General features: G+C 38.6%; 1 protein-coding gene across 1 annotated transcript; it reads left to right on the top strand.

Annotated features, from left to right (window-relative positions):
* The first annotated feature begins 3,328 nt into the window (after positions 1–3,328).
* On the top strand, positions 3,329–10,426 carry LOC139716980 (2-oxoglutarate and iron-dependent oxygenase JMJD4-like). The gene is made up of 6 exons (XM_071628498.1): positions 3,329–3,584; positions 5,683–5,848; positions 6,162–6,293; positions 7,162–7,429; positions 8,336–8,479; positions 9,812–10,426. The coding sequence occupies exons 1-6, from the start codon at positions 3,329–3,331 to the stop codon at positions 10,313–10,315; spliced, it is 1,470 nt and encodes a 489-aa protein (XP_071484599.1). The 3' UTR covers positions 10,316–10,426.
* Positions 10,427–12,325: the final 1,899 nt, after the last annotated feature.

The raw sequence follows: 12,325 nt of genomic DNA, 5'->3' as shown, positions 1-12,325 counted from the left end.
TTCCTAGTTACTCACGAAATTTGAGCAAAATCGGTTTGAGGCATCATATCTAAAATCATGGATTTAAATGCGATGTCAAACGACCCATGCGAATGCTGAAATGCGAGCGATTACTGGCGTGAGTGTCGCCTGGCGTGAGTGTCGCCAGGCGCGGCGGCGCGGCAATGCTTGAGTGCAGACGTGGCGACTGAGTGGCAGACTCAGTCGCCACGTCTGCACTCAAGCATTGCCGTGCCGCCGCGCCTGGCGACACTCACGCCAGTAATCGCTCGCATTTCAGCATTCGCATGGGTCGTTTGACATCGCATTTAAATCCATGATTTTAGATATGATGCCTCAAACCGATTTTGCTCAAATTTCGTGAGTAACTAGGAAACTTGTGAAGCTTTATGGACATAATCAAGCGAATTGCCGCAGTCCTTTCATTTTCGCGTTGCATTGCAAAAAAGCGTGGAGACTCCTTATAAGGGGTGCCCCTGGGGTTACTATAAGGGGGACGGGGTTACTTATAAGGGGGACGGGTTACTTATAAGGAGGGACCCCCCTTGTGAGTGGGTTTCCCGAACTGATTTACACTGAATTGAGAAGTAACCCTGAAAATCCAGCTAAATGTGTATTACTTACTGAACAACCCCTAGATCTGCTTCCTTCCAACATTTGATATGTGCAGTATTGAAACGGTCTAACGTTTGTACCGGGTATGGCTAGCGCGTAGGCTACCCTACGGCTACACTACAGATACAGAATCACTGCCCTGTGTGAGTCAGTGACTGTGTCATCTGCTCGCATCGCTGCAAGCTGCAATGCGGCGTCACGGTACCATGTCAACGCACACTGGCTCGGTACGTTAGGTCCCCGTAAAGAGGTCTACTACGTTTACACGGAATATTCAATGACAATGGTCAATGGAGTACATTCTAGAGTGAACACAGACATCTTGTGACCGAACCTAGAAGCATGAGGAACAAAGCATAATACCTTCAAAGCCCAAGGTTATCAACCGAAGAAGATGATATTCTCTAATCAGAGACAGACAGCGACATTTTTGCATCAGAAGATGCCAGATCCAGTCGGCGGTCCAAATATGCCTGCTTGCTCAGCTTGCTTTCGCTAAATGGATGTTTGCTGCCCTCAACGTGCATTTTTGCACAAGTTCGATCCCGTACTCGGTATTTTGGGATAACTGATTTTGGACGTTTTATGATACTAGTATGGTAAATTTCTCATGAATAGGATAAGCGTGAGAAACGGTCGATTTTGAGAAAATTTCACCACACCACTTCTTATGATCAACTGCATTAAATTTTTATCATCTTTAAAGGAAAGGCATGACATAGGATCCAATTTAAGTGCTTTCGGTGAATAATGAGATTGGTTAAAGAAAAGTGTATCACGCTAAAATCTCGAAATGATTCTTTTTTTTTTATTAAAAAAAATAATTGTATACAAATGTTTTTTCGGTAGAAATTCTGAAGTTAACACAAACTCTGTTCGCTGAGTTATTTTTATACTGGCAAGTTGTAAGTATGTTGCAAAAGAATATTATATTGATATCTTATGATCATTGCCGGTATATAAACCATAATCTTGTTCTGTTGCTGCTTTACAGTTCTTGCACAAATGTAATAGGGTAGGTCCATATAGGTGGGGGTGAAAAAATGTGAAACCATTATCAAGATCTCCTTGATACTTTCTGATGTTGATATTCTCCACAGATAATGGCAGCGATACAGGATGTCTTACACCAATGTGATTATAACAGAAAGAAGGCTGTGGTTTTGTTTTTGTTTGTTTTTTTTTTATTTATCCCTTCTTGATTCTGAAATCTAATCACTTCCCAATAGATATATGATCTCAATTTCTGCATCAATCAAACAGAGATTTTTGACAAGAATTTGATACAATATTAGACTGATAGAAATATGTTTTTTTGTTTTGTTTTTGTTCAGGGTATAAATTAGTAAGTATGTTAGATCAGTTATATTAAAAAATAAGGGGGGCATTTGCTACGGAAGAACCAAGGGTTAATGACTTTCAACTTTCTTCCTAGCTTCTTCTTCCATTTTTCCTGTATTATAAAAAAGTCCTATCGACCTGCTAATTATTATCCCCATCCCCTATCATTTTAATTAAGTCAATATCTGTTGACTCCTGTTTAAACTGCAGAAAATTTCATTCTTAATCTACATTTATTTAAGGACAAGGAGTTACTTGTGTGATGGCAGCATGTTCATGATCATCAGTTCCTATAACTTTTCAACATGCATGTGGTTGTGACCACAATAGCTGTTCGAGAAAACAATTGTCATGTGAAAATTCAAGATCCTCCGGCTTTCTAATAAATTTTTACGTTAAAACTTAATGAAACAATTATGATTTGTTTGGTTTTTGTTTGGTTGTTTTTTTTTGTTTATTTGTTGTTGTTGTTGTTGTTGTTGTTGTTGTTTGTTTTTGTTTTTTGGTGTTTTTTTTTTTTGGGGGGGGGGGCTTTATTTTGAAGTACTCTGTTCGCCTGTTCTCTCTTTTTGAGTGTCCTGAAATTGATTAAGCATCCCTTCAAAATCAATTTTCCAATTTTAAAACGAACGAACTCGCAAAACAAATAAATTCATTAGTCGTATGTCGTTTTATTGGGCTTTTATCGAATTTTACCTCATAGTTGAATATTGATGATTTTCATTAATCCTACTCAAGAACGAAACAAACGTGCAATGTTATCAGTCTAATCATTTATTCTTCCACTTTTTCAAGAAGAGTCACAACGCAACGAAAGTTCACATAAGACTTATAGTTTTTCATTCTTCAATGTAATTTTAGCCGACTTCCGCGGTTGATCCATAGAGTTGGATTGTACAGCTTTATGGGTTGATCCCATAATCGCTGTGCACAGTCATGAAGCTTGGTGAAAGGGAATTTCCCCAAATTGGGTACGTTCGTAGTTCGTGCTGCAAAAGAGGATAATATCCTCAAAAGTGAAGGTTAAAATAGCATATTTAGATATTCATTAATATATGATGATTAAGTACAATTTTTGAAGATTTATGCTGATATAGAATATAATCATTATACATCTTTTTTTTTAAATTTCATTTCAAATGTCTTCATTGTAGTCTCTAACATTGAAAGAGCCTAGTACTTGCCTACTAGAGCAGTACAGTGAATCCTCCACGGCATCACTTACACTGGGCTGGGTGGTACACTGGGCTGGGTTGTACCTAGTGTGTAGGATCTTGACTTTGGTATATGCCATAATACAACAGTTCTCTGCGGCTAGCAGCGCGCTGCGTTTTTGTCACTTGACACTGGGGAGGAAACCTTTGGCGCGATCATGTCAACAATATTTGATGATTTAAGGGAGGACCTGGGTTTACCTGATGAATTGCAGCAGCTACGACAAGAAAGCAAAGAATGTGGAGTGGAATTTATTCAAGACCCAATCAGTTATGACGATTATTTTCGACGGTTTCTTCTACCAAACAAGCCGTGTTTGTTAGGTGGCAATGTAATCCAGCACTGGCGAAGCATCAACGAATGGGTTCAGCCAAACGGCTCACCAGATTTCGACTTCTTGGAAAGGCAGTTCGGTAATATGTGATGTGATGGAAGAGTGTGAGGATTGGGAATTTGATTGTAGATTGATTATAGTTCTGTAATGTGCTAAGATTCATTGATGTTTCTTTTCCTAGAAGTGCTATGTACGGAACCATTTTAATATTACTAATTCACCAAGCTCCGGTCCGTATAGTAGGCCAATTGGCAATATTAAAATCCTGGAATCTACTACATGTAAATTAGCATTCATCATTTGTTGCAAGGTAAGGCAAGTTTCTCGTGGTTGTTTTGTGGTTGTAAGACAATCTCTTGCGAACAAAGCATGCATAGTCACTAGAATAAACCGCACCAGCGACCCCAACACGAACCGAGTCGCTAGTTACAACGCCCCGCGCCGGGTTAGCATAGAATATGAAGACATTACAGAAATGGTCTATTGAAGCAATAGATACCCAAGTCCCAACCAACTCCCCCTCAGCACATGTCATGCAGTATTGAGCTTAGTATTTAATAAACTCGTAACCTGAAGAATTGACCGAGGATTACAGAATCTACCTCTCCTTGTACCCAGATGATAATGATGATGATGATGATGATGATGTGCGTTAAATATGCATCTCCTAGCTCCTACCTTGGCCATAGAAGGCATTCAGTTCAATTCTTCCCAGTGTGGTTACTTGGTGTGACTGTGAAATAGAGGAAGTAGATCAAACATATATATATGTTTGTTTATACTTTATCTGTTTTAGTAATGCATGTAGTACCGATTACACTGAGAGTTAACTATACACAGCCTACTCGCTGTAAAAACGTGCGGCGTCTGGTCGGGCTAACTGAGAGTATGCCCACCATATGCCCACCAAAAGGACACAGTGTCACTATTTCAATTTTTTCATAATTCACAATTTCCAGTATGTTTATACACCTCCAGATGGGCAGTATGTACAAGAAAGATGAAACAGAATTAATTGTGGTATCTCCAAAATATTTTAGTGTTTCACACACACTTTTATACACATTTAATGTGAGTTGTGAACACATCTATAAATGTGTGGGTTATACTAACCACTAGTCAGTTGGGTTAGTTTGGGCAAAATGTTTATTCTTCATACAAATTAATTCTCATGAAATCAGGATCATGAGAACATTTCTAATTCACCTCACAGAAAGATATTTATTTTGCTACCCCATGTTTCTCTTCATGGGCTCACACATTCTTAAGGCATGTTGTATGTTCACATAATCTTGCTGTGTATATCCCCCATAAAGCCATTACATGAAGATCAAATGTACTTCAGGGATACCAAGTTCAAAAAAATTTTATGAGTGAGATTTTCATGACTCAGCATCTCGGCATGCGAATGTGCGCGCAAGCGAGGGTGTGGGAGGGTTTTTTTCCCCCTGTGGCCTCCCACGGTATGGAGCTTTTTCAATTTTTAGCTCTTAATGGTGCAATCAGGTGCATACTTAAGTGACTATTTTTTACTTATTTTGAAAGACAAAAGGGAAATATACCTTCAATTGCAACTATCACTTTAATCTTTTGAGCTATGCTCATTATTATAGGCCCAAGTTGCAGACTTCGCCCGATGCGTGAGAAAAATGGGTGCCATGCGTGAGATTGTGAGATGGCCTCTAAATGCTTGAGTCTCACGCAGAATGCGTGAGACTTGGTAGCTCTGGTACTTTGACCTTTCTAGATGCACAAGGAGTTTCATTTGTATGAATTATTACAATAGTTGCAGCATTGTCACTGATCATGATTACTAGTGTAGGTTGATTTTGTCCTCATTTCTGAATGGATATCTACCTCTCAATAAGGACTTCTCAAGTTTTACATTCCTATCATTCACTGCGGCACTCAGTAAAGATCAGGGCATGCATCCAACACATGACTCTTAAAACCAAAGCAAGAGCATGTCCACATTCCGTTTATCACAGTCCTAATATTAAAACTGTTATTGTTTATAATATCACACCAACCTATGGCTTTGTTGATTGAAGTCCAAAAATGTCAAAGAACTTTTTGTCACCTTGAGTTATAGACAGGTCCAATATCTGTACCAGTGGACACCGAATGACATTCACTCAGTGAAAGTATCCTATTTTCTTGTGTCATTTGTCACCTAGGAAGTGCAACTGTCCCAGTAGCAAACTGTGGCAAGGTTCAGTATTATGCCCAGCCCAAGCAAGACATGAAGTTTTCAGATTATCTGAGGTACTGGAGAGGCCACATCGCTGCAGACTACCAATCATCCCAGGGATGTCTGTACCTGAAAGACTGGCATTTTACCAGGTGATTAATACTCTTATGATGAGTAATCAGAGATTCTCTATGCTAGATATGATGAACTCCTTTGCATATTCTTCCTCCATTAGGAAGTGGCATGTTATCATGTGAAAGAGTAGAACAAGATTGAGTTTCTATTAACATACTTGTCAAAACCGTTGATACAAACAGGCAATTTCTTTTGTGTGCTTATATCGTAAGGAAGAGACCTACATATATGTCCAGGTTGCTATTATGTTGTCATGTTTTACAATGCCCTAATACAGCTTACATAGTGCTGTCATGTGCTTGACTCCAGTTCCATATTTTTCCTTCCCAGGGCATTTCCTGAGTATGAAGCCTACTCAACACCCATTTACTTTTCTTCAGACTGGTTAAACGAGTACTGGGACCACCTCTGCCACTCAGGAGATGATTATCGTTTTGTCTACATGGGTCCCAAGCACTCATGGTAATTTTGCGTTAATTTCCTCTCAGACAACCTCTGGTCCAAAATGGATGGTCTCTGCCATTTTACTCTCTAACAAACAAAATGCTGATATGCCACTTCCCGTGACATGTGTTAGTGTATGTTCAATTGTGAGATGTTGGTACGAGAAAATTTGTGTTATTTATTTGACTGGTTCATGCGTCCTTGTATCATCCTAATCTGCAATTCGACAAAGCAGTGTGAAATTACTACTTCTTTCAGCAGATAGCGATTGATATTGAAAAGACAAAAATAGTTTAGGTGCTGAAGGTTAACCTCCACAAGTCTTTCTTTGCAGTATTATCCACAGTATGGCAAACCTACACTTTGGTGTATCCACTATGATTGGTCATTTGGCCTTGGGTTCTAAAATAACCTCACATTATATGAAAATAATGGTTATATTGTAGCATGTTACATGACAGAGTGTTGAAATGATATCCAATGAAAATAAGAAAGAGTCCAGGGCCCCATTTCATAAAACTTGTTACTTGTATCAATAACAAGTTACAATAGTTGTTGTAAGCCACTGAAATCCTTGCATCTGATTGGCTGAGAAAAAATTTGTCATAGAAATATGGCAGTTGTTACTGATAACAAGTTTTATGAAATGGGGCCTAGATATGAAGAAGAAGACTGTTATAGAAAGATGTAAATATGTATGGTGATTTCGGGGATAATCTGAAACTGAAGCACAGGTATGCTAAAAATTTTGAACATGTTACATGCATCTAACTTTAATACTTTATTTGTTTGATCTCTTATAAAAAAATTTAATTAACTGTTCAGCCATTTCATATGACTCAAAAACCTTGTGATCATATTTTCATGTCTGAATTGGATATTAAAGGACACCTTTCCATGCAGATGTCTTCCGGTCCTACAGCTGGTCTGCCAACATCTGTGGAAGGAAACGATGGCTCCTCCTCCCTCCAGGCGAAGAGAACCACCTCCGTGATACCCTTGGCAACCTGGTTTATGACCTCAATTCCTCAGAGCTGTGCGACGGCAAGAAATATCCCCACAGTCATCAAGCGAGGGAGCCCTTGGAGGTGATTCAGGACGCGGGTCAAGTCATCTTTGTTCCGAGCGGCTGGCATCATCAAGTTTTTAATCTCGTAAGAAGACGATTCTGTTGTGGTAACCATAGTAACAGCTGAAAGGCCATGTAAAACATCAAATATTATAATACGTAAAGTGTATAGGAAGGCTAGCATTCAAATTACCTGACTTACCTATGATGGCGTCCAGTAAGTCAATACACTTGTAGAGGGCCATATTAACAGGTTTAATCCTGAGCCTGTAAAGTTCAGTATGCTGACTCCGGTCCCCGAGATCTCAGCCATCAGTGGCACCATTGTGATGAAATTTGGCACATGCGACACCTACGTCTTAATCTACAAGATTGTGTCTTAACTTTTTTTGAAAGTATCAATTTCTAATTTTAATTAATTAATTACCATATGCAAATTAAGCCCAACCTCTTATTTAGCTTGTTAAAGACTACTTTGGGTTTTTAATCAATCATAGTAATGAATATTTAAAAAAGTCAGGTTTTTATGAGTTTCATTACAGAGCACTGTCATCATCTTCACTTTTATCCTGGGGGCTTTGATTCTCAATTCCTCCCCAAACTTAAATGGCTATTCATTGTTTTCCAAGGGATGAAATCATAGCAATTTTTTCCGTACCATAATAAAGTCACTCATTTTTTCACCTTAGATACATTTTGGATAATGAACAAAGTGTGCAAATTCTGTACCGTACTGAGGGAGATTATTTGTGTTGCTATTTTTGTGAGTCTTATTAAAAAAAATTGCTCACATATCAGGGGCAGATCCGGGAATTCTGTAAGGGGGGCGCCAAACTAATATTTCTGGTGCCACTTCCGGGTTTCATTTAATTTTTTTCTTTTTATTTCTTTTGTTTTTAACGAAAAATAAAGGGGGGCATGCACCGGTTGCACCCCCCTCTGGATCCGCCACTGCATATAGAATGTAATTTTATTTTGTTTTAACTGCTAGGAGGATACAATATCCATCAATCATAACTGGCTGAATGGCTGCAACATTGACATCACATGGCGGTTCTTGCAGGATGAGCTCAGGGCAGTCCAGAAGTCCATTGAAGATTGCAGAGATATGGATGGCTGGGAAGAACAATGCCAGGTTGTGCTAGCAATTCCATCGACTCCACAGCTCAGAAATTCCTCTCACTCATCCATACAAACAATTTTTAGCACATGCAGAGATGCCAACTATTACTATTTTGCAGTATATTGTACTGTATTTTATGTGCCAACGATATTGCGGGTTTCATGGAAAATGCCGTTTTCCTAATTGCACTACCACACATGTCTATTGCAAGAAAGGTAAACATAATGTACATGTTTATTCCACCAAAAATGTGCCTTTTCAACCCTCAGAATACTGCAATGCAGTTTACAATGTTAGCATCCCTGGCTGTACATGCAATCCTTTCCAGTTATTCTTCCATAACTATTTTTGTCGAGCCCACCGGAGGTGCGGGGAGACTAAGGGATCGTCTGCGGCGTCTGTCCGTCCGTCGGGTCCGTCCATAACGCTACAAAAACTTGAATAACTCTCTACTGAGGACTTCAATTTCGATCAAACTTGGAGGGAAGAGTGGTAATACAAAGTTACACATTTCAGCAAACATGAAGGTCACCTCAAGGTCAAAAGTCACAGGCAGGGGTCAAATTTAAGGGCCCAATGTTAAGTTTTTACGGCGCGTTCCGATTATGGCTCATAACTTTTGATCACTACGTCCGTTTGTGACCAAACTTGGATGGTAGATGTCCCTTGGGGTGGGGAGTTGAAAGTCATCACAAGGTCAAAGGTCACAGACAGGGGTCAACAAACTTTAAAGGGCCCAATGTTATGTTTTTACGGCACGTTTCAATTATGGCTCATAACTTTTGATCCATATGTCCGTTTGTGACCAAACTTAAATGTCCCTAGGGGAGTTGAAGGTCACCTCAAGGTCAAAGGTCATAGGCGGGGTCAATGAACTTCCAGGATTTAGAAAAACATTAATTTCTTCTATGCGAATGGGCGAGGCACATTTTGGCACTTGCCTTGTATTTTGTGTGTATGTTTGCTGTTTTTCATTTATTTTGAATGAAAGTAAAACTCAAAGTAGGCCCTAATCAGCTTGTATCCTCTCAAAGCTTTGGATCAAGGAAAAGACATTATTTTTCAAGCAAAATGAAACTTGATGACATATCGATGGGTATCTTTTTTGTACTTTACTAAAGAAAAATAGAAACTTGGGTGAAATGAGGACATGGGATGAGGAGAATGTAGACATAACAAAAATATAATGTGTAGGGGTATAGTTTTCTGTGTCTCCATTTCTTCACTTGGTTTTCCTTTCTTTCATTTTCAGATTCCATATGTAATTGAATTGCTTATTCTTTTGTTTCATGTTTCCAATTCACATTTTTTTTCTTTGTAATTTTGCTTCTTTTTTTTTCGTAGCTAATTATGAAAGCCAGCACTGGTATGGACTACCCAGAGTTCTTCAACTTCTTGCATCTTGTGGCATCAAACAGACTGAGTATGCTCTCCAAATTGTCACATCAGCTTAAAGCAGAACACAACGCTGAGGAAGGATCGTGCAGTTTGCATTCAAAGACAGAGATTAATGCCCAAGGTCTCAGCTGTGCGGAGTCTTCAGAGGCGATAGACAATCCTGAACACAGTGACACTTCCAGAGGAGTCGGACAGTGTCAGGAAGATAACGTTCCCACTTCTTCCACCGCTTCATCCTCGGTCATTTCAGCTGGTGCTGATGCAGATGGGAGACGGAGGAAGAAATACCTCATTTATGATCTTTGGAGAGTGCAGCAGACTTTGGAGGACATGATTAGAAACAAGGACTTTGCAGATATCGATACTAGTACATGTGCTCAGGAACCAGCAAGTTTGCTTCAAGAAATTTTAGCGCATTTAAAGGAATGGCAAATAGGTAATGATATTTAAAAGAATATTCCTGCTTTGTTTTACGAGTCATTAAACAAAGTTGGTATTGAGAGGAGTTGACAAAAGGGAAATTTCAAGATTTTCTTCACATGTGAAAAATTTATTACAGTGGACTCCCGTTATAACAAAATCCTCGGGATCGGCAGTTTTCTTTCATTATATCGAAATTTTGTTATAACCCAACAGAAAAATAATAAAAAAAACAAAGAGCGGATAATGTTGCAGCCTGAATTTCTACTTCGTTATAACTGGAATTTCGTTATAACCATGTTCGTTATAACGGGAGTGCACTGTACTGATATTCGATGGGATGTGTCAGATTGCAGTCTTCCGATAGGATATGCTTTATTTCAAGGGAAAAAAACTCAATACAATGTACATGTACGTGTATATGTATATCTATGTAGATTTTGATTCATCCAGGTAGTATGCTAAAAGCGTGTAAATTAAATCTGTTTGACTGGACTTACTTGTGAAAATCATGGAGAGAAGAGTTTCATGACATACATGTACAGACAATAAAGGCAGTAACATCGCCCATTTACCGATCACGGGTGAATGCTCGCCAGCCAGACGTGTCAAGAAAGTGTTCTCTACTTATTTTCACATGCAATTCCAGTCGAACAGATTTAATTTACATGCTTTTGTAAAGAAAAAAAAATTGAGTTTTAACAAGTCCTTGAAAATACCTACAGTCCAATACAGTGCACTCCTGTTAAAACGAACAGTTTTAACGAAATTCCGATTACAATGAAGCAAAAATTCAGGCCGCAACATTATCCACTCTATGTATTTTCATTGTTTTTTTGTTCGGTTATAATGAAATTTCGATATAACGAAAGAAAACTGCCGCTCCCAAGCGTTATAATGGGAGTCCACTGTATAGCATCAGGGGCGGATCCAGGAATTCCGTAAAGGGGGCAACTCTACAAAATTCAAGGGGGGCACATGCCCCCCCCCATTTTTTTTTTTTGTTTTTTGTTTTTTGTTGAACAAAAGATAAAGGGGCGCATGCCCAGTGCGCTCCCCCTGGATCCGCCACTGAGCATGACAGTTGAATACAGTGTATACGTATTTAGCATTCTACTGGCTTTGATGTTCCATGCTCCAAACTGCTCTTCAATACAGTTTGGTTATACATGTAGTAACCAAAGAAGTGGTTCTTAATATTAACTGTTTTATGCTGTATTGTAGTGGAAATTTTAAAATTCTGTTTGGAACTTCGTGGTAATATTGTAAGGAACAAATGCATACAGTTTTTCTTAAAATGTGATGATGATAATGATGATGATGAAGAACAGCTTTTATATGGCACCATTTGTTTGTAAAGAACATTTATCATTTTTCATTCATTATTTCACATATTTTAGGAAAGAATTACACTGTACACGTACTGGTGAGTGTCTTTCTTATTGCATAGGACTGCAACTTCCTAAATATCTTGAGCATGGTCGAAGAATACTGTACTTAAAAATGATATGTTTATGACAATTAAATATATGAGCAATACATCACAATTTTACAATGGCTTTTTTGAAGTCCTAATACAAGTGTAGAAAGTTTCATGAGACAAGCAATAGTCCGAGGGTGTAAACTGCACAGGTTTGAGAACTTATAAGTACAGTGCACTCCTGTTACAAGAAACATGGTTTAAAGTCGTTAATAAAGCGAAATTCTTGTTACAAAAAATCAAAAATTTAGGTTTCAAAATGATCATTAAACATAAACACTACAGCTATATACTGTTTGGTTATACTTGTACCCGTATGTAATTAAATTTTGTTATAATGAAAGAAAACTGTCAGTCCCAAGGACTTCATTTTAACAAAACAGGAGTGCACTGTAGTTTAAAATGTTACACAACATACACTTACTACACTGAGATTATGGGAATGTAGGATTTTGCAGGTGATCATGAGGTGGTCTCATCCACATCAGTCACCTCTGAGGCAAGTTGTCCCACAGAAAACGCAAGCTGTAGCATTCTGTCACACTCAATAGTAAAACATT

This window comes from Diadema antillarum, unplaced genomic scaffold (genome assembly GCF_040938485.1).
Source record: "Diadema antillarum isolate AM-2024a unplaced genomic scaffold, OU_Dant_1.0 scf00000071, whole genome shotgun sequence".
Classification (NCBI taxonomy): Eukaryota; Metazoa; Echinodermata; class Echinoidea; order Diadematoida; family Diadematidae; genus Diadema; species Diadema antillarum.
Note: the sequence above shows the minus strand (reverse complement) of the source record. Positions and strands in the feature narration are given on the sequence as shown.